Here is a 22,844-nt window from a genome sequence, read left to right on the forward strand (position 1 = left end):
CTATGGTGGCTTTCGATGCTTTTTTCCCCTTCCGGGGACCCTGGAAACACACAAACAGAGAGGCATCCTCCCTACTCTCCTTAGTGACTTCTAGGTAACGTAAGAGACATCTTCGTACATCTAGTGTATGTAATGTTTGTTCCTTCCTATTTACAGGGTTGGGACAGAAGGAGGGGAGAGAAATCTCTTGAGACCTGTGAAACTTTGAAGCCACTTTCGGGAGATATGCTGGGTCTGTTTTTAAAATGACCCTATCCTCTAGAAATTGTGTGTAAGGAGGGTTAGCCGAAAGAGCCTGTAAGTCGCTGACCCTACGGGCAGAAGTGAGGGCGACTAACAGAGCGGTTTTGAGAGATAGGTTTTTTAATGAAGCTTCGTGTAATGGTTCGAATGGTGGGTTGGTCAGGGCTTTAAGGACTAAGTTTAAGTCCCATTGAGGAACGATTTTTGTCGGAAGAGGCCTTGATCTTCCTGCTGCTTTTATGAATCTAGCGACCCACCTATTTGAAGCTAAATCAAAATTGAATAGGGCCCCCAATGCTGCCACGTGAACTTTCAGGGTACTAGTGGCCAGCCCCATCTCCAACCCATTTTGTAGGAATTCTAGTATGGAATTAAGGGGAATTTCTTTCCCTACTTTTTCGCCTGATGAAGACAAAAACTTTTTCCATATCTTGCCATATTGTTTCGTTGTAACTGGCTTCCTACTTTGTAATAAGGTTGAGATTAGCCCTGGGGAGAACCCCCTGTCTTTTAGCAGCTTCCTTTCAAGAGCCAAGCTGTCAAGTGCAAGTTCTTGACCCTTGGATGGCAGACTGGGCCCTGTGACAATAGATCCTGAAGGTCTGGTAATACCCAGGGGTCGGACATTGACATCTTTCTCATCCATGAGAACCAAGGTCTCTTCGGCCAGAACGGGGCAATTAAGATAACCAGCGCCCCGTCCTCCCGAATCTTCCTCAGCACTGCTGGAATCAGAATGAGAGGAGGAAAGGCATAGAGCAGATGATGGCTCCAAGACATCAGAAAAGCGTCCACAACTACTGGGTTCCCCAGGGGAGATAGGGAGCAAAAGGAGGTTACTTTTTTGTTTAGGTGACTCGCAAAGAGATCTATTTTGGGAACACCCCATTTCTCTGTGATCTGGGTAAATATTGCCTGATTTAGTTCCCATTCTCCCTGTTTTAGGCTGGACCGACTGAGGAAGTCCGCTTTGTAGTTGTCTTCCCCTTTTATGTGTAGACTTGTTATGGATAGGAGGTTGCTCTCGGCTATTTGCAGGATTGAGTTGGTCACTTCCATTAGATTTTTGGAACGGGTGCCCCCCTGGTGATTGAGGTAAGATACTACCACCCGGTTGTCCGACATCACTCTTACGTGATGAGAGTGAAGGACTTTCAAGAATTTCTGAAGGGCAAATTTGACTGCCAGTAGTTCCTTCATATTGGAGGATTTGTCTGCTAGGGACGGAGACCAGGTGCCCTGGGCTACCAGATCGTCTAAATGAGCTCCCCACCCTGAAGGGCTTGCGTCCGTAGTCAGGACTTTTGAGATCTGAATTACCCACGGGACCCCCTGGGAAAGATTTTCCTGCGATTTCCACCATGTCAGAGAGTGGCTGGTACGAGGAGATAGAATTAACCGCCCGTCTAAATGCTCTCCTAGACGGGTTTGTTCCGACAATATCTGCCATTGGAGGTCTCTGGAATGTAATTGGGCCCACTGGACTGCGGGGATGCAAGAGGTCATGGAGCCTAGGAGGGACATACCCTGACGGAGTGTTATGGAGGGGAGAGACTGAACCCTCGATACCAAACTTTTTAGTTTTTGTATTTTGTTCTCTGGTAGCCGACATTCCATTTCTATGGAGTCTAGGGTGAGACCTAGGTACTCCTGAACTTGAGAAGGTATTAGTCTGGATTTTTCTATGTTTATTAGCCAGCCTAGTTCTTTTAGGGAATGAATTACAATTGCCAGTTGTTGCTCGCAGTGCTGCGGGGAGGAGCCTATTACCAGAAAATCGTCCAGATATGGTACGATCAAGGTATTTTCTTCCCTGAGGTGAGCCATTACCTCCGCAATCAGTTTTGTGAAAATCCTCGGTGCTATGGCTAGACCAAAAGGCAGAGCTGAGAACTGGAAGTGGCTTAGGACTCCTCTGATGTGAACCGCCATCCTGAGGAATCTTTGGTGATCCTTGTGTATTGGGACGTGATAATATGCGTCCTTTAGGTCTAGGACCACCATGAAGCATTGAGGAAACAGCATCTTGATAGATGACTTTATCGTTTCCATTTTGAATGCCTGGACCTCTAAGTAGTTGTTTAGACTTTTCAGATTTATGATGGTTCTGAAAGACCCGTCTGGTTTTCTTCTCAGAAATAGAGGGGAATAGTATCCTTGTCCTCTTTCTTGAGGGGGGACCTCCAGTAGAACTCTCTTTTCTACTAACCCCATGACTTCTCTTTCTAGTGCCAGCTGTTCCTCTGCTGAAGACCTTGTAGATGTCATCGTAAAAGAGGGACGAGGGTATCTCTTGAATGTTAACCTCAGTCCTGATTCTATAATGTTCAGTATCCATTGACTGGAGGTAATCTTTTTCCAGGCTGGGAGAAAGCGAGACAGCCTCCCTCCCACCTGGGGCGAACCTTCATTGCGGAGGTTTCTTGTTATCATTGGGGTTTTTATTAAAGATAAACCCCTTGTTTTTGTTCCTCTTATCCTCCCATTTCCCCTGGCCTCTCCCCGGGTTCTTTCGGAAAAACCTCTTGCTCCGAAAGGGCTTCCGGTAAGAGGGGAGGCCCAAGGGAGGAAAGGACTTTTTCTTGTCCCCAGCTTTTTCTAAAATGTCATCTAAAGTGGAGCCAAACAAGAATTCTCCTTCACAGGGGATGGTACACAGTCTTGTCTTAGTTTGGAGGTCGCCTGGCCAGTTCTTAAGCCAGAGGGCGCGCCTGGCTGCATTAGCTAGTGCTGCTGACCTAGCGGCTAGTCTGATTGAGTCGGCCGAGGCGTCAGCCAGGAAAGCCGCGGCTCCTCTCATCACTGGTAAAGTATTCAGTATGGAGTCTCGGGAAGTCTTCCCTTTTAATTGACCCTCTAGTTGGTTTAGCCAAATCATTAGGGAGCGAGATGTACACGCCGCTGCTACTGCAGGTTTTAAGCCCCCCCCTGCTGCCTCCCAAGAGCCTTTGAGGAAGGCGTCCGCCTTCTTGTCCATAGGGTCTTTTAGTACCCCCATGTCTTCAAACGGGAGTGCGAATTTTTTTGACGCTTTGGCTATAGCCACATCTAATTTGGGGGCTTTTTCCCAAAAGGAGCAGGATTCGTCCTCAAAAGGGTATTTCCTTTTGGGAGTTAAGAGAGACTTTTTCATGGGCTTTTTCCATTCTTTTTTGATTAAAGCTGCAATTGCATCATTAAGTGGAAAAACTCTCCTCTTTTTTTGTTCTAGGCCCCCGAACATGATGTCCTGTACCGATTTTTTGGGGTGGGAGTCTACTAATCCCATAGTACTTCTCACCGCCTTTATAAGGCCATCGGTGTCCTCTAGAGGGAAACAATTGTGCCCCCCCGAGGAAGAAGTGGATGATGCCGATGAGGAGGAGGAGGAGTCGGAGGATACTGAGCTTGCACTGTCGCTGTCAGATTTTGAGACCGGAGATGGAGACCTATCCTTGGTCTTTCTCCGTTTTTTCCCCTTTTTTAGGGATCTAAGGGTGTCTTCTACTTGCTCTTTAATCAGGTTTTTTAAGTCGGTTGCAAACCCTGGCAGACTTTCAGATACTGTCTGCTGTATGCAAGTATTACACAGCGTCTTCTCCCAGGCAGGTGGAAGATCTTCTCTGCAGATGGCACAAATTCTATGCTTTGTTTTGCCTACGCTCTTCCTCCCCTAAAAGAGACAAATAATAACCTTACTGTCTCTGACTTTCACGAAGATCCACTTACCACCTCCAGGACCCATAAATACCGATTGGGGATTCTCCGCCTCTGGCTTTTTCCCCGACGCCGTACTGGACCCCTTACTGCGTTGGGACCTCTGGCGTTCGTTGCTGGTGTCCTGGCGCTGCTGTCGCCTTTTTTGCTGCTGCTGCGGCGCTGCTATAGGTGGAGATGATTCTGGCAAGGGAGATGCCGGGTCGCTCATATTGCTGCTGGTCTGCGGTCACTGCTTTGACAACACTCTGATGTAGTTGCAAGCAGCTTTTTTTGAGGCTTCTGCTGATAAATTTGCGGAGCCGCTAGGAGGAAGTAGCTTTCCCCATTTAAAGCCTTCGCGCCGCTTTTTTTTTTTTTTTTATTATCCGCGCCTGCGCAGTAGCGCCCGGCTGATCGAACGCCGGCGCCTGCGCAGTAGCGCCCGGCTGACGCCGAACGCCGGCGCCTGCGCAGTAGCGCCCGGCTGATGGCGAGGAGCGCCGGCGCCTGCGCCGTCGGATCCAAGCGGCGCCTGCGCAGAAGCGGTACGAGCGCTTCGCCGGCGCCTCGCGAGACCAGCTTAATCCCGGGCATGCGCCGAACTTGCAAGATGGCGCCGGGAGTGCATATATGGCGCTGCTGACCGGCGCCTCCGGTCCTATGCAGTCCTTAGTGTGCGGCTCTGCATGCCCGATGGCGGTGCAGTGTGCAGACTGACGCCAGCTTTTTTGGGGGGAGGGCCGCCGCACCTCCCGCAACCACAGAGGGACCCCCCTGGATGTTGCCTGCTGCATCTTACCTGGGGAGGTGACCGCGAACTCCTTGTCACCTCCCCCGCACACCCTAGAGGCCCACTAGCCCTTCGCGGTGGCGCTTCGGGTCACCACCTTAGCCGAGGCAGAGGGACCCCAGCTGCCTGAACCGGACTAGATGGCCCCGGAATTCCCACGTCGATCTGGTAAGTCCATAGGTCTCCCATCAAGGACAGGAAACCAACTGATGCGGGAGAGTGGTACCGCCTTTTTATCCGTAGGTTTCCTGTCCTTGGTGGGCGGATCCCCTCTCTCCGTGGTGCCGTCATGGGCGATCAGAGAAAAATGCTGTTACCGGTAAGTAACTTAATGCTTTCCAGGAGGAACATGGGCAACGTTCTAAGAAAAGACTGCGGCTCACACGTGAGAGCTGGCACAGATCTGTAGAAGTGACGGCACCGATCACCTGCGGAAGACAGAGGACCCGCGTTACTCAACATTTTAAGAGCGCCCTCTGCTGTACAAAACCCATATGTGCACTTCATTTGTTTTTTCCTGTATCCCGTTTGCTCCTAAAAGGCTGGTGTGTTTTAGTGGGTGGAGGTAAAAACAGAATTATATAAAGAAAAAAAAAAAAATCTGTGTTCCCTCTCCTCCTCCTTACAGCCCTGTAAGAAAACTGGCTACGGCAGGAGCCTCTCCCCCTTGCAACTGCGGCAGGAGCCTCTCCCCCTTGCAACTGCGGCAGGAGCCTCTCCCCACTGCAACTGCGGCAGGAGCCTCTCCCCACTGCAACTGCGGCAGGAGCCTCTCCCCACTGCAACTGCGGCAGGAGCCTCTCCCCACTGCAACTGCGGCAGGAGCCTCTCCCCACAAGAAAAAAAAAAAAGCCACCGAATTCCAGTCTTGGGACCTCGTCTGTATTGCGCAAGGTACAACAATCACATCATTAATACTTTTATACAAGTTGGTTTTTTTTTTTCAAATTCACAAAAAAAAAGTCACAGGATGAAATTTGTCCTTTTGCTCAATTTTTTTTCCCTTTTACACACAAAAATGTATATAAAATAAACAACAAAAAAAAAAGTCCCCAGACACAGACGTCTGCACACATCACTCGCAGAACAGGAGGGTGGACGAAAGACACCAAAATACAGAGTCAGTCCAGTGTCCACATTCATTGAAAATCTCGGACCGGACCCGCGTACGTACACTGACGAGCCTGCTCTCCCCTCCCCCACCCCGCGCAGTAAAAGAAGGTATAACAAATTGTTTATAAAGCATGATGGGCCGCAATTACAGACTTTTTTTGTTTTGTTTTTTTTGTAGGACCACTAGATGGCAACAGCGACGTTGGGTGAAAGGGTTAAAAAGAGGCACTTTAGACTGGCTGGTATTTCTTTCCTACTGCGGGGTCGTGGGCAGTAGGAAGCACAAGCTTGTCCCCTCGCTCGTCTTTGTTCGGTGCAGGTACACTGGGTGGACACTAGGTGGTAGTGCTGCTCACGAAAAACACTGCAGGTCAGGTTAGGCACTATGGCAGTGAAAAATGCAGTTTTCCCCAAAGGCAGTGCCAACTTTATCTGCTATGACATCAGGATTGGCTTCTGTCGAACATCCAAAATATCTGGAGGAAAAAAAAAATATAAAAATTCTGACCCTTTGTGGTTGTAGCAAGCTTTAAAAAAAAAAAAATATATATATATATATATATATATCTCTAATAAATAATAAATTATATATTTAATAATGTACACAGGGAAAAAATGTATATAAAAATGTTATTAAAAATAAGCCTTGAACACAAGTTGCAATACCAGACACAATCTGTAGACAAGGGTGGCGCTGTGACTGTAGTAACCAACTGAGTGTACACATCACATTGTAAAGAAGGCACAGAAGAAAACAGTGTAATACTTAGTTTTTACCCCAAAGACTGACCTGACAAGATGCGCTGCAGCGGCAAAGTGACGTAGGTCAGGTGTGCATAGAGTAGGAAGTTCTCGTCAGTTCTGTTCAGTTTCAGCCATGACCCCACCAAGGATCTCCCTGTCCCAGACAGCGAGCGCGACCTCAGGTTGGTAACATGGATATCTGCAGAGAGGGGCACAAGAGCAGATGCTTTAATGGCCAGCAGCTCATTGTGACAGACCCTCCCCTGTAATCAGTCACTATGTAAGGAGAGCTAGATTCCTATCGCTTTCAATAGCGTCTGTATACATCACTATGGAGAGAGCTCCACCTAGTGGAGACTGCAGGCAGAAAGAATTACATTATTGATCCCTAGGTCTATGCACTTCTACAGCTCTGACTTCTATAAAAGAAAACCAAGTATGGTTACATAGATTTTGAATCCTAAAAAAAAAAATATGGAGGATACACTTTAAAGGGGTAGTCCAGCTTAGAGAGCCCATTTCCATACACCCTATTAAGGAATCTTGGGTTATTGGGTTCAGGATCCTCATCTGACAGGCAGAGTAGAGATCAGCTGTAAAGAGCGTCTCTCTGGAGGACCCATCCTGCACTACTGATAAGAATGGGCCTCTGTGTAATACTTCATTTCACCTGTGGTGGCACTGTAGGGAAATTGAACAATTGCTACCAAGTGTTTCCACAGATCACAGCTGATCACAGGAGCTCCAAGCACTTTGTGAAAATCTAAGTTTCAATGAGTCTTTCAAACAAGGGCTGCCAAAAGTAGAAAACCCCTTTAACTTACAGCTTGGAAACGGTCAATTGAACAGATTTAATTTGCTTTAGAAATTTAACGGATTTTTTTTTTTTTTTTTTTTTTTTTTTTTATTAATACCCCCTTACTTTAATATCTGATCAATCATACCTCCCCCATCATCGCTGTCCCGGAAAAATTCCTCGCTGTCATTGGCGGAGTGAGATTTCTTCATCTCAGCGATTCGGTTCCTCGGCACTTTCCTTTTCAGGGATGGTGAGAAAAAGGAAGGACGGTTGTTACGTTCGGGAGTGGGGGGAGTGCTGAACGACGTGACCTGGTGGGGAGGAAGATATTAAAATGGTAAACAAAACTCAAAAAAATATATATAATATAAATTTTATGAACTGTCTCAAGACCTTAACAACCTTATTGTTGCAAAACACATATATATATATATATTTTTATTTTAGATCCATATAGGGTACTCCAGTTTTGGAAAGTTTTGGTGCAGAACGTAACTCACCCGCTCAAGCAGGGGTGACCCAGGGTTGGAATCCTCCTCGGTGCCGTATGGAGACGTGTCCCCGGTGGACACTCTGCTCACAGCCATCTCCGCGTGGCCTTTACCCTGTGGCCCCTTCATTCGCACAAATTCCATGTTGTTGTATTTATAGAAGCCGAACGACATCTTTTGGGCCATCTTTGCCGCCACGCTGACCTGGACCCGAAATAGGAGAAATGCATTCATTACCCATTACATTACAGGGCAGTCACGTTTATTAAAGAGGGTTTCCACATATCTGCTTCCTTATAGGAAGGATTGCGAAAAAGTCAGCACAAATGGGGGTCTGTGGAGTGAGGAGAGCATACCCTGGCAGGCTTTTTCTTAACATATTTACCCGGTTGTCGTACACTTTCTTTAGAGCCTCGTATCTGATGGATCCCTGGAATATGACTCCCTGAAAAGTGTTTGTCTTGTCGCTTGCCACAAGCTCCACACAAACCATCTCCCCTTCCCCTACGGTCATGTCACTGAACACCTAGAAGACAAGAACGCTCCATAGTGACCATGCGGTAACATATATAAATATTACACATACGCACCCTCACTATACACCCACCCTACCTCCTCAAAGTTGTCTATCATGTAGAAGATATTGGGATAACTGATCTTCGACTCTTCTCCCTTACTGTCCATGGGGTTTTTGCTTGGAGAAGCGAATACTTGCTGAAAGAACAAACATTTTAGAGAAAAAAATTATATATATACAGTACAGACCAAAAGTCTGGACACATCTCATTTAGGCTACTTTCAGACATAGCGCATTTTTGAGCGCTATTTTGCGGGCGCTTTTCAAAAATGCGCAATGTCATTTTCGTCTGCCGGCAAAGTGAATGAGAAATTCACTTTGCCGTTCAGACACACCGCAAAAAAACGCGGCGCTTTTGTCTGCAAACACGCCGGCGTAAAAAGAATTGACATGTCAATTCTTTACGCAGCGGCGTGTCTGCGTATCCCCCTAGGGCCCCATATTACCGTCCACACACAGCGCCTTTGTCCTGGGTGTCGGCGTCTTTGTACGGAGGGGTTGACACCCAGGACCGGACGTGACGTCGGACAGGAAGAGGGAAGCCCCCGCCCCCCAGTGAAGCAGCATGGAGTCATTCAACAGAATGAGCATAAACGTGGGGCTGCTGATCGAGACGGTATGTGTGTGTGTGTGTGTGTGTGTGTGTGTGTGTGTGTGTGTGTGTGTGTGTGTGTGTGTGTGTGTGTGTGTGTGTGTCCATGCGACGCTAGTGCCACCATTGTGCTAAGTCGCCGTATGGGACTACTACTCCCATCCGGTATTAGGATGGGAGAGTTGTCCCTGTGTCCGGCGACTTAGCACAATTGTAAAGTTACACAAAACACCTACACACAATACACATACATGACACACAGTACAGTACATACAACACATAACACAGAGTATATACTCACCAACAGCACACTTGTAGGCGAAGCCCTCGATCCTCCAGGGAAAAATCCCAAAATAATAAACCAAATCCATACTCCCTGTCCGCAGAATCCATAAAACGAGTGTCCCACGCCGATCCCCTGCTCTCCGGCGATACACTGCCAGGAGCGAAGCTCCTAGCAGTGTATCGCGTACTGTTCCGGAGTTCAATGACTCCGGCGTCTCGGTTAACGGCAGTACAGCTGCGTTGAACTTTCCCACGCAGCACTGCCGTTAAGCGAGAGTGCCGGGGTCAATGACCGCCGGTAAACTCGCTCGCGCATGCGCAGTGACACACCGACAGGAACTATGGCTCCTGTCAGTGTGTTGCTGCAGCCGTGGAGAGCAGACATATCTCTGGATGTGTCTGTTCTCCATGGAAAATCTTGATACGTGGCACTTAAATATGTGGCAATTAAATACGTGACACGTGGCACTTATACATGATACGTGGCACTGAAATACGTGATACGTGGCACTTAAATATGTGGCACGTGTCACTTAAATACGTGGCACTGAAATATGTGGCACGTGTCACTTAGATACGTGGCACTGAAATATGTGGCACGTGGCACTTTGATACGTGGCACGTGGCACTGAAATATGTGGCACTTTGGCACGTGGCACTTTGATACGTGGCACTGAAATATGTGGCACGTGGCACTTTGATACGTGGCACGTGTCACTTAGATACGTGGCACGTGTCACTTAGATACGTGGCACTGAAATATGTGGCACGTGGCACTTAGATACGTGGCACGTGTCACTTAGATACGTGGCACTGAAATATGTGGCACGTGGCACTTAGATACGTGGCACGTGGCACTGAAATATGTGGCACGTGGCACTTTGATACGTGGCACGTGGCACTTTGATACGTGGCACGTGTCACTTAGATACGTGGCACTGAAATATGTGGCACGTGGCACTTTGATACGTGGCACGTGGCACTGAAATATGTGGCACGTGGCACTTTGATACGTGGCACTGAAATACGTGATACGTGGCACTGAAATACGTGGCACGTGGCACTGAAATACGTGGCACTGAAATACGTGGCACTGAAATATGTGGCACTGAAATACGTGGCACTGAAATACGTGATACGTGGCAAAGAAATACGTGGCACTTAGGCTATGTTCACATTTGCGTTGTGCGCCGCATGCGTCCTTTTTTTGATTGATTTTGGACGCAGCAAAAATGCAACTTGCTGCGTCCTCTGCGGCCGGATGCGTGCGCTGCAGTGACGCATGCGGCGCAAAACGCAAGTGCGACGCATGTCCATGCGCCCCCATGTTAAATATAGGGGCGCATGACGCATGCGGCGCCCGACGCTGCGGCGCAGACTGCAAATGTGAACGTAGACTTAAATAGCTGGATAGAGCTGGATCCGCGGGCTGTGATCTGGCCTACGCTCAGCACTCTGCGGAGCGCTGTCATTCAAAACACGTCCACTCATTTTGGTGTTTAGTCCCAAAATGGAGGATGGAAGAAGAAAAGGGTTGGACAAGGAAATGACATCATTTCTTTTTTTTTTTTTTCCCCACTGCAGTTAAAGCTTTATTTGTGTCAAACACAGACAATCTGCAGAGAAAACCGCATCAAAAACGCACCTGCGTTTTCTGCCAAGAGCTGCGGTTTTTGTCCTGAAAAAAAAGGATTGAAATCAGGATCGTGTGAACATACCCTTACCGTACAGGGTTACGAGGGGGGGCGTCTGACTGACGCCTGCCCTAGTAACCTGGGGTTAGTGACAGTGGGGTTAGTAAACCCCAGCTGATGTCTGTTCCGCTTGCTGAGGCGTCTTTGGCTCAAGGCCATTGCAGCTGGCAGAATCGACATGATGTTAACTCCAGTGTGTATTGTATTCCGAGTCATAAAGACAGGAAATGACCTCAATGACTCTTTTTTTTCCCCTTTTTTTTTTTTTTCAAACAAACTTTATTTTCAGTACACAATGCTGAAAAAAACGCAGCTGCAAAAACGCAGCAAAAAACGCAGTGTGTGAAAGCAGCTGCGTTTTTTGCCTGCGTAAAAAAACGCAGGTAAAGCAGCAGCAAAATACGCGCGCGTAAAAATACGCAGCAAATATGCTGTGTGTGAAAGTAGCCTTAAAGATTTTTCTGTATTTTAATGACTATGAAAATTGTACATTCACACTGAAGGCATCAAAACTATGAAATAACACATGTGGAATTATATACTTAACAAAAAAGTGTGAAACAACTGAAATTATGTCTTATATTCTGGGTTCTTCAAAGTAGCCACCTTTTGCTTTGATGACTGCTTTGCACACTCTTGGCATTCTCTTGCTGAGCTTCAAGAGGTAGTCACCGGGAATGGTCTTCCAACAATCTTGAAGGAGTTCCCAGAGATGCTTAGCACTTGTTGGCCCTTTTGCCTTCACTCTGCCGTCCAGCTCACCCCAAACCATCTCGATTGGGTTCAGGTCTGGTGACTGTGGAGGCCAGGTCATCTGGCGTAGCACCCCATCACTCTCTTTCTTGGTCAAATAGCCCTTACACAGCCTGGAGGTGTGTTTGGGGTCATTGTCCTTCCTGTTGAAAAATAAATGATGGTCCAACTAAACGCAAACCGGATGGAATAGCATGCCGCTGTAAGATGCTGTGGTAGCCATGCTGGTTCAGTATGCCTTCAATTTTGAATAAATCCCCAGCAGTGTCACCAGTAAAGCCCCCCCACACCATCACACCTCCTCCTCCATGCTTCACGGTGGGAACCAGGCATGTCCATCCGTTCACCTTTTCTGCGTCGCACAAAGACACTGTGGTTGGAACCAAAGATCTCAAATTTGGACTCATCAGACCAAAGCACAGATTTCCACTGGTCTAATGTCTACTCCTTGTGTTCTTTAGCCCAAACAAGTCTGTTCTGCTTGTTGCCTGTCCTTAGCAGTGGTTTCCTAGCAGCTATTTTACCATGAAGGCCTGCTGCACAAAGTCTCCTCTTAACAGTTGTTGTAGAGATGTGTCTGCTGCTAGAACTCTGTGTGACATTGACCTGGTCTCTAATCTGAGCTGCTGTTAAGCTGCGATTTCTGAGGCTGGTGACTCGGATAAACTTATCCTCAGAAGCAGAGGTGACTCTTGGTCTTCCTTTCCTGGGACGGTCCTCATGTGAGCCAGTTTCTTTGTAGCGCTTGATGGTTTTTGCCACTGCACTTGGGGACACTTTCAAAGTTTCCCTAATTTTTTGGACTGACTGACCTTCATTTCTTAAAGTAATGATGGCCACTTGTTTTTCTTTACTTAGAATTTGTATTATGGCAAGAAAAAAAGCAGCTAACAGTCTATTCAGTAGGACTATCAGCTGTGTATCCACCAGACTTCTGCTCAACACAACTGAGGGTCCCAACCCCATTTATAAGGCAAGAAATCCCACTTATTAAAACTGACAGGGCACACTGAAGTGAAAACCATTTCCGGTGACTACCTTTTGAAGCTCATCAAGAGAATGCCAAGAGTGTGCAAAGCAGCCATCAAAGCAAAAGGTGGCTACTTTGAAGAACCTAGAATATAAGACATAATTTCAGTTGTTGCACACTTTTTTGTTAAGTATATAATTCCACATGTGTTAATTCATAGTTTTGATGCCTTCAGTGTGAATGTACAATTTTCATAGTCATGAAAATACCGAAAAATCTTTCAATGATTTAAGGGGTGGAGCCGCATATTCATTACTGTAATGAGCGGTACCAGTGACCGCTCAATGCTGGAAGAAACTGTCAGCACCCAGAGAAGACCATCAGGGAAGCTGCCAGGAGCAGGCGAGTATAATGGGGAGGGTGAGCAGCATTGCGCGATATTCACCTCTCCTCGTTCCACCGCCGGGCGCCAGTCTTCCGCATCCTCTGCTGTGACGCTCAGGTCAGAGGGCGCGATGACGTGGTTAGTGCGCGCCCTCTGCCTGAACATCAGTGCAGAGGACGCTGAAGACACAGTGGCACCTGGCGGTGGAACGAGGACAGGTGAATATTGCAAGTGCCGGGGCCTGAGCTACAAGGGTAGAGTATGTCTTTTTTTTTTTTTTAAATCGCAGCAACAGCATATGGGGCAAATATCTCTATGGGGCATCTTATAGGAGCATAATCAGCATTTGTGCAGCATTATGTGGGGAAAATATGTCTATGGAGCATCTTATGGGGCCATTATTACATTATTAACCTTTGTGCAGCATTATATGGGGAATATTTTAATATGGAGCATCTTATGGGGCCCATCATGAACTGTATGGAGCATTATATGGAGCATATTTTAATATGGAGCATCTTATGGGGCCCATCATGAACTGTATGGAGCATTATATGGGGCTCCTGATTCAATTTGGATATGCAAAAACATTTAACCTACTGATGTCTCAATTAATTTTACTTTTATTGGTACCTATTTTTATTTTTTACATTTACCAGTAGCTGCTGCATTTCCCACCCCAGGCTTATACTCGAGATGTCATTAATTTTTCCCAGTTTTCTGTGGCAAAATAAGAGGGGGGGGGGGGGGGGGGGGTTCGGCTTACCGTTTATTCTAGAGTGTATATATTTTACACACATGTACATATAGTCAAAGAAATATAAACAGCCCAGTGCGTAGAGGGATACTGCCCATGCGCAAATACAAAGTTAATCAACATTTAGGCAGCATCTTGGTAGACCGCTCACCCACCTGGGATTTCTTCTTATGAATGTGGATGTCTCCAGCCTCAGAACGTGTGCACACTGCACAGGTCACCATGTAATCCAGCTGTGGGGAAAAGAAGATACACAGAAATGATGATACATCCATCCACCATCGCTGTATATTGTGGAGATTCTGCCTTTCTGGAGTCAAGAACAGCTGAGTTGTAACTACTAGGGAAATGGTAGGGAAGCTCATTGGCGACACAAACTGTTAAGGTACCGTCACACTAAGCAACTTTCCAACGAGAACGACGACGATCCGTGACGTTGCAGCGTCCTGGATAGCGATCTCGTTGTGTTTGACACGCAGCAGCGATCTGGATCCCGCTGTGATATCACTGGTCGGAGCTAGAAGTCCAGAACTTTATTTCGTCGCTGATCACCCGCTGTCCATCGCTGGATTGGCGTGTGTGACGCCGATCCAGCGATGTGTTCACTTGTAACCAGGGTAAACATCGAGTTACTAAGTGCAGGGCCGCGCTTAGTAACCCGATATTTACCCTGGTTACAATTGTAAAAGTTAAAAAAAAAAAAAAAAAAAAAAAACACTACATACTCACCTTCTGATGTCCGTCACGTCCCCCCGCGTCCACAGGGTTAAAACTGCTTTCGGCAGGAGCGCTTGCTAATGCTGCGCTGCTGCCGAGAGCTTCCTGCACTGACTTGCATCTAACTCTCTCTTCGACAACCTACAATCTGGCTTCCGTCCCCACCATTCCACTGAGACAGCCCTGACCAAAATTACTAACGACTTATTTACAGCCAAAGCCAACAGACAATTCTCTATACTCCTCCTCCTAGACCTGTCCTCTGCCTTCGACACAGTTGACCACTGCCTCCTACTACAAATCCTCTCTTCCTTTGGGGTCAAAGACCTCGCCCTATCCTGGATCTCCTCATACCTTACCAACCGCACATTTAGCGTTTCCTACTCCCATACTACCTCTTCATCTCGCCTCCTCTCTGTTGGAGTCCCTCAAGGCTCTGTCCTTGGGCCCTTACTCTTCTCAATCTATACACTCGGCCTGGGACAACTCATAAGGTCCTATGGCTTCCAGTACCATCTATAAATATGCTGATGACACTCAGATCTACCTCTCTGCTCTCCAGAATCCCAGAGTGCTTATCAGCCATATCCTCCTTCTCCTCTCACTTCCTCAAGCTCAATGTGGACAAATCTGAACTCATTATCTTTCCTCCATCACGCATATCTTCCCTACCTGATCTATCTATCAAAATAAATGAAATCACACTTTCCCCTGTCCCCAAAATCCGCTGCCTCGGAGTAACCCTGGATTCTGACCTGTCCTTCAAACCACACATCCAAGCTCTCGCCACCTCCTGTCTCCTCCAGCTCAAAAATATTTCCAGAATCCGTCCTTTCCTCAACCCTCACTCTACCAAAATACTTGTGCATGCCCTAATCATCTCCCGCCTCGACTACTGCAACATCCTCCTCTGTGGCCTACCTTCTAACACTCTCGCACCCCTCCAGTCCGTCCTTAACTCTGCTGCCCGACTAATTAATCTCTCTCCTCGCTACACTCCTGCTTCACCTCTTTGCAAATCTCTTCACTGGCTCCCAATTTCCCAGCGTATCCAGTTTAAACTACTAACACTGACCTACAAAGCCATCCATAACCTTTCTCCTCCGTATAATTCCAAACTAATCTCTCAATATCTTCCCTCACGTAATCTCCGGTCCTCCCAAGACCTCCTCCTCTCCTCCACGCTTATTCGCTCCTCACCCAATCGCATCCAAGATTTCTCCCGAATATCCCCCATCCTCTGGAATTCAGTGCCCCAACACATCCGGTTATCCACTACTTTTGGATCCTTCAAAAGAAACCTGAAAACCCATCTCTTCAAGAAGCTTACAGCCTGTAATGACCACACGGCCACCTCAACACCATCGGAGCTACTGCAACCCCCGACCTACTGACTCCTTCCCCATAATTCTGTAGAATGTAAGCCCGCAAGGGCAGGGTCCTCGCCCCTCTGTACCAGTCTGTTATTGTTAGTTTTGTTTACTGTAAGTGATATTTGCATTTTAATGTAACCCCTTCTCATTTACAGCACCATGGAATCAATGGTGCTATATAAATAAATAATAATAATAATAATAATAATATTGCCCAAGTCCAGATAAGCAGCTTTCACACAGTGTAGCATTGCCCAAATCAAGATGAGAAGAAGAAAAGTAGCAGTCAACAGAAATAATAATACTAAATCAAATGGGCTAAAAATAAAAGTAATAACAAAGATGTAAGACAGTGCTTGTGCCCAAGTGTAAAATAATAAAAGTGAGGAAAAGACCACTACTTAGTACATTGATACAACGAAGAACCCTATGTATGGAGATCAATACATGTGTGTTATAAATAATGTACTGGTGTATAGTAGCCAAATTAAAGGGAACCTGTCACCATATTTTTGGAAGATGGGATAAAAATAGCGTTAAATAGGGGCAGAGGTGGGCGTTACATTAGTGTGTTTGTTATGCGTTTATTACCCACCTAAGTTGCCGAAATACCTTTGCAAAGTCTCCGTTTTCGCCTGTCAATCAGGCTGGTCTGGTCAGATGGGCGTTGTCTTCCCCCAGATTTTGCGTAGTTTTCCGTTGGTGGCGTAGTGGTGTGCGCATGCCCAAGGTCCCGAATCCTCTGCCAGGGGATTTCAAAGAGCGCGGTGTCCGTTATTGCATTGGTGATCGGTGGGCGCGGCCATCTTCCTTTGGCCGCGCGTGCGCAGAAGCGGCGCTCTGCTGGCCGCGGCATCAGGAAAATGGCCGCGGGATGCCGCGCGTGCGCAGATGGATATCGCGGCGGCCATTTTCCTGAAGCCGCGGCCAGCAGAGCGCCGCTTCTGCGCACGCGCGGCCAAAGGAAGATGGCCGCGCCCACCGATCACCAATGCAATAACGGACACCGCGCTCTTTGAAATCCCCTGGCAGAGGATTCGGGACCTTGGGCATGCGCACACCACTACGCCACCAACGGAAAACTAAACAAGATCTGGGGGAAGACACCACGCCCATCTGACCAGACCAGCCTGATTGACAGGCGAAAACGGAGACTTTGCAAAGGTATTTCGGCAACTTAGGTGGGTAATAAACGCATAACAAACACTCTAATGTAACGCCCACCTCTGCCCCTATTTAACGCTATTTTTATCCCATCTTCCAAAAACGTGGTGACAGGTTCCCTTTAAGAACAAAGTAAAGACAAAAAAGGTGCAATATAGTAAAATGCCTTTATTAGAATATATATATATATAATGGGCAACAAATGGCAACAACAAAAGTGTGCCTGTAACTGGAGGTAAATATATAAAAAATAATTCAGCAAAAAAAGCAATGATTAAACGGACGCAAAGGAGGCGGGGTAAGTATAAATTAAAAATATTTACATTAATAAGTACGATTCAATGGCTAAAACTAGGGGCACTCAGCATTTGTAATAAGGGGTACACAAAAAATGTATATGTAAAACTTATAAAAAGGTATAAAACCCCCTGACGAAGGACACAGTCCGAAACGCGCGTCGGGGTGCGCTGTACCTGGAGGATCGGACGGCTTATAGGAGGAGGTAATTAGCCTTTGTTCATCTAACTCTGCACACAGCATCTTGTGACTTTGGCATCAGCCACACTATTCACATATGCCAATTGACTCGGTGTACATGCACTCTCCACTGTTTGCCTATGAGCTGGCTTCACATCTATTGTTGCCTGTAATACAGGCTCTGTATACTTTTTTGTGCACGTTATTTGCCATTTTTGCACTTATTCATATATATAACATTTTTTCACTCGTGACTTATTTGTCCTATTATATTTTTTTCACTTTTGAGCATAGCACACGGTTTTTATACCTTTTTATAAATTTGACATATACATTTTTTGTGTACCCCTTATTACAAATGCTTTTGTTGTTGCTATATATATATATATATATATATATATATATATATATATATATATATATATATATATATATATATATATATATATATATACACACATATATATATATACATATACACACACTAATTAAGGCATTTTACTATATTGCACCTTTTTTGTCTTTACTTTGTTCTTAATTTGGCTACTATACACCAGTACATTATTTATAACACACATGTATTGATGTCCATACATAGAGTTCTTCGTTGTACCAAATCCAGATGAGCAGCTTTCACACAGTGAAGTATTGCCCCACTCAAAATGAACAGCTTTCACATTGTAGTATTGCCCAACTCGAAATAAGCAGCTTTCACACAGTGCATGTGGAGAGTTTTGCGCGTGGCGAGTTTTATGTGTGGTGCATTTTGAGTATGTGCAAGTTTTGTGTGAGGCAACTCTTGCATGTGTTGCAACATTTGTGAATGTGGCAATTTTTCCACGTGTGCAAGTTTTGCGTGTGGCGAGTTTTCCATGAGGTGAGTTTTGCACGTGTGGCGAGTTTTGCGCGTGGTGAGTTTTGCATGTGGCGAGTTTTGCGCGTGGCGAGTTTTGCGCGTGGCGAGTTTTGCGCGTGGCGAGTTTTGCGCGTGGCGAGTTTTGCGCGTGGCGAGTTTTGCGCGGCGACTTTTGTGTTTCGACTTTTATGTGGCGAGGTTGGTGTATGTGTGGTGAAATGTGCGCTGAGGGTGGTATATGTGTTCGAGAACGTGGTAGTGTGTGGCGCATTTTGTGTGTGTGTTCATATCCCCGTGGTGGTGTGGTGATTATCCCATGTCGGGGCCCCACCTTAGCAACTGTACAGTATATACTCTTTGGCGCCATCGCTCTCATTCTTTAAGTCCCCCTTGTTCACATCTGGTAGCTGTTAATTTGCCTCCAACACTTTTCCCATTATGTAGATAGGGGCAAAATTGTTTGGTGAATTGGAAAGCGCAGGGTTAAAATTTCGCCTCACAACATAGCCTATGACGCTCTCGGGGTCCAGACCTGTGACTGTGCAAAATTTTGTGGCTGTAGCTGCGACGGTGCAGATGCCAATCCCGGACACACACACACATTCAGCTTTATATATATAATTCCCATAAAACCTATCGGAGAGAACCGCGTATGTGCAGCCACCTCCTCCGGCTGCGGCATGCAAGGGGGAAATCCACAGATCCACACACAAGGCACAAATTTCTCACCTTCTGCAAAACAAGGTTCAAGTAGACGCTCTCCTCCCAGTCAATGTCGGGGTCTCCAAGGCCGGGGAGCTTCTTCGAGTCCTTACGATAGACCTCAACATCCACCTGCTGAAAGAAGCAGAATCCGAAGGGTTAACTTGGTCGGTACATTGTTGATCATAATGATCATTTTTCCTCCATCACCCAGGAAGTCTCGCATTTTAGTTTTCATTTTATTAATATATTTTTTTTTATTGTTCAGTATTTTTCTCTGTTATATTGCAGGTTTTTTTTTGTTTTTTTTTTTAAACTGTTTTTTTTTTTTTTTTATTATTGGCAGAGTTTTATTATTTTTCTGCCGTTCAGCATGTTTCTGTGTCAGGTGTGGCTCATGTTTTAATAGATCGGTTTCCCTTTAGTTCAGTATTTTTGTTATATTTTTATTAATTCGGTATATTGTATTTTTATCATGTTATTCCATTTTTTTCCCTACCTTAATATGTGTTTTTTAATGAATTTTGCATATTTATTTTAGTGTTAATAGTTTAGTATTCTTTTTTTTTTTTTTATTATTAGTCAAGTATTGTTTTACTTTTATTAATTTTGTATTTCTATTGATTTGCTACATTTTTCTTTTTATAGTTCATTTATTTTTATTTTTTTATCATCAGTTTTGCAAATTTGTGGTTTGTTTTTTTTTAATGATTTTTTTTTTTTTTTTTTTTTGGGGGGGGGGGGGGGGGGGGGGTTTGTAATGGAGCCGCTGTGCTTCAAAACATGAAATTCTGGACTCCACTTGATGTTCTTCCAGGATCTGGAATCTCATCTTCATAAATGGGTGAAAATTTCCAAAGGGCTTGTAAATTAAAAAAAAACACACACACACACACAATTTACTTCTCGGTTTTTAATTTTTAGAGTTTACCGCTTATTGCCTACGTTAATCAACCACCTCTACAGTATCAGCGGCGGCCGATCTCCTAGGCGAGGAGCTCAGCATTTACAAGCTCTGTGCTAGAGAGCTTGGAAGCGCCGCTCTGAAGCTCCCTGGATCCAACCAGCTTCAGTGCCCCTGCACTCCCCCGATGCTAGAAAGGAGGTCAAATGGAGTCCAAAAGTTCTACGTTCCGCCTAAACGACGTCAATGGCCCTGATGGGGGATTTGTACATAAGCCTTAAAAAACACTAGACTGTTCCAGTCTCTTGAAAAAAAGGTTGTCTAAAACTAGAAAAACATGACTGCGTCTTCAAACAGCGCCACCTCTATCCTCAGGTCGACTGTGGTATTGCAGCTAAGCCCCATTCACTTCAATGTAGCAGAGTTGTAATACCACACATGACCTGTGAACAGAGGGTGGCGCCATTTCCGGATGAAAGAGACCAAGTATTTCGAAATTTTGCACAACCCATACATTTTATTTCTAGGCACGGACGCAAGGAAGTGATAAAAGCATTTTAAAGTGGTAAAACGTCACCTAAAATCATTAGATACAAAGATATTAGATAAAAAAAATTATACCACTGTGGAGGCATTACTCACAATATTATAAAATTTACAAAAAAAAAAAAAAATAGTTTATAAATCAAAATAGATGAGGAGGGGGATGGAAGGATGGAGCTGCAGGACAGTGTGGCAGTTAGCTGGGTGACAGATAGAAGGCGGGGTAAAGGGAAGAGTGCCAGGGAGGCTAGTCCTGATCTGGCACACCCCAATAAGTTTGCTAAGTTGGCAGATGAGGGGGGTGCCAGTACAGGGGTAGCACTGCTGCAGCCAGGCATGTCCTCTGAAAGCCGGAGGAGTGACTGCTCCAGTAAGGAGGGAAATAGGAGAGCAGGGCAGGCCAGACAGGTGCTGGTAGTGGGGGACTCAATTATTAGGGGAACAGATAGGGCAATCTGTCACAAAGACAGGGATCGTCGGACGGTGTGCTGCCTACCTGGCGCTCGAGTCCGACACATCGCTGATCGGGTTGACAGGTTATTGGGAGGGGCTGGTGAGGACCCAGCGGTCATGGTGCACATTGGCACAAATGACAAAGTTAGAGGTAGGTGGAAGGTCCTTAAAGATGATTTCAGGGAATTAGGCTGCAAGCTGAAAGCAAGGACCTCCAACGTGGTATTTTCCGAAATACTGCCTGTACCACGTGCCACGCCAGAGAGGCAACGGGAGATTAGGGAGGTTAATAAGTGGCTCAAGAATTGGTGTAGGAAGGAGGGGTTTGGGTTCCTGCAGAACTGGGCCGACTTCTCAGTGGGCTACAGGCTCTACGCTAGGGATGGGCTGCACCTCAATGGGGAAGGTGCTGCTGTGCTGGGGGAGAAAATGGTTAGAAGGTTGGAGGAGTGTTTAAACTAGGGATTGGGGGGGAGGGTATTCATCTTATAGGAGGGGTAGATAGTGCAGATAGAGACCTGGGCACAAATAAGGAAGTTGGGGGTGGCGGTGGCATGGGGGGTGGGGTTAGAACAGTTAGTAATTTAAGAAAGAATAGAGGTACAGAGAGTAACATCAAGTGCATGTATACTAATGCCAGAAGCCTCGCCAACAAAATGGACGAATTAGAACTAATGTTGTTGGGGCATAATTATGACATGGTGGGGATATCTGAGACGTGGCTGGATGAGAGCCATGACTGGGCTGTTAACTTGCAGGGCTATAATTTGTTCAGAAATGACCATACAGATAAGCGAGGGGGAGGGGTGTGTCTATATGTAAAATCGGCCTTAAAACCCATCCGGCGTGATAATATAGGTGAATCTAATGAAAATGTAGAGTCTCTGTGGGTGGAGATAAGGGGAGGGGGAAAAAATAATAAATTACTGATAGGGGTTTGTTATAAATCTCCAAAAATAATGGAAGCAATGGAGAATATCCTCGTAAAGCAAATAGATGAAGCTGCGACTCAAGGAGAAGTCATTATTATGGGGGACTTCAACTACCCTGAAATAGATTGGGGAACAGAAACCTGCAGTTCCAGCAAAGGTGATCGGGGTCTGACAACTATGAGAGACAATTACCTTTCACAACTGGTTCAGGACCCAACAAGGAGGGGGGCACTGCTAGACCTAATATTAACCAACAGGCCAGACCGCATATCAAATATAAGGGTTGAGGGTCACTTGGGGAATAGTGATCACAAAATAATAAGTTTTCATGTCTCCTTTAATAAGATGTGTAGTAGAGGGGTGACAAGGACACTAAACTTCAGGAGGGCAAATTTCCAACGGATGAGAGAGGATCTTGGTGCAATTAACTGGGACGATATCCTGAGGCACAAAAATACACAAAGAAAATGGGAGACGTTTATTAGCATCCTGGATAGGACCTGTGCACAGTATATACCGTATGGGAATAAACATACTAGAAATAGGAGGAAACCAATATGGCTAAATAGAGCTGTAAGGGGCGCAATAAGGGACAAAAAGAAAGCATTTAGAGAATTAAAGGAAGTAGGTAGTGAGGAGGCATTAAATAAATACAGAAAATTAAATAAATTCTGTAAAAAGCAAATCAAGGCAGCAAAGATTGAGACAGAGAGACTCATTGCCAGAGAGAGCAAAAATAACCCCAAAATATTCTTTAACTATATAAATAGTAAGAAACTAAAAAATGACAGTGTTGGCCCCCTTAAAAATAGTCTGGGTGAAATGGTGGATGAGGATGAGGAAAAAGCCAAT

At 45.8% G+C, this 22,844-nt stretch overlaps 1 protein-coding gene across 3 annotated transcripts in view; it reads right to left on the reverse strand.

Annotated features, from left to right (window-relative positions):
- Positions 1-5,571: 5,571 nt before the first annotated feature.
- The window catches only part of KIAA0930 (KIAA0930 ortholog), a 44,123-nt gene continuing 26,850 nt past the window's right edge, over positions 5,572-22,844 (reverse strand). For all 3 annotated transcript variants that reach the window (XM_077266626.1, XM_077266627.1, XM_077266624.1), the window contains 8 exons: positions 19,188-19,295; positions 14,027-14,104; positions 8,471-8,572; positions 8,244-8,384; positions 7,868-8,062; positions 7,513-7,678; positions 6,615-6,767; positions 5,572-6,300 (listed from right to left, as the gene is read on the reverse strand). In XM_077266626.1, coding sequence (XP_077122741.1) covers positions 6,260-6,300; positions 6,615-6,767; positions 7,513-7,678; positions 7,868-8,062; positions 8,244-8,384; positions 8,471-8,572; positions 14,027-14,104; positions 19,188-19,295 — 984 coding nt within the window. In that variant the 3' untranslated portion in view covers positions 5,572-6,259. The remainder of the gene's footprint in view (positions 6,301-6,614; positions 6,768-7,512; positions 7,679-7,867; positions 8,063-8,243; positions 8,385-8,470; positions 8,573-14,026; positions 14,105-19,187; positions 19,296-22,844) is intronic.

The sequence above is a fragment of the Ranitomeya variabilis genome, chromosome 5 (genome assembly GCF_051348905.1).
Source record: "Ranitomeya variabilis isolate aRanVar5 chromosome 5, aRanVar5.hap1, whole genome shotgun sequence".
In the NCBI taxonomy this organism is placed as follows: domain Eukaryota; kingdom Metazoa; phylum Chordata; class Amphibia; order Anura; family Dendrobatidae; genus Ranitomeya; species Ranitomeya variabilis.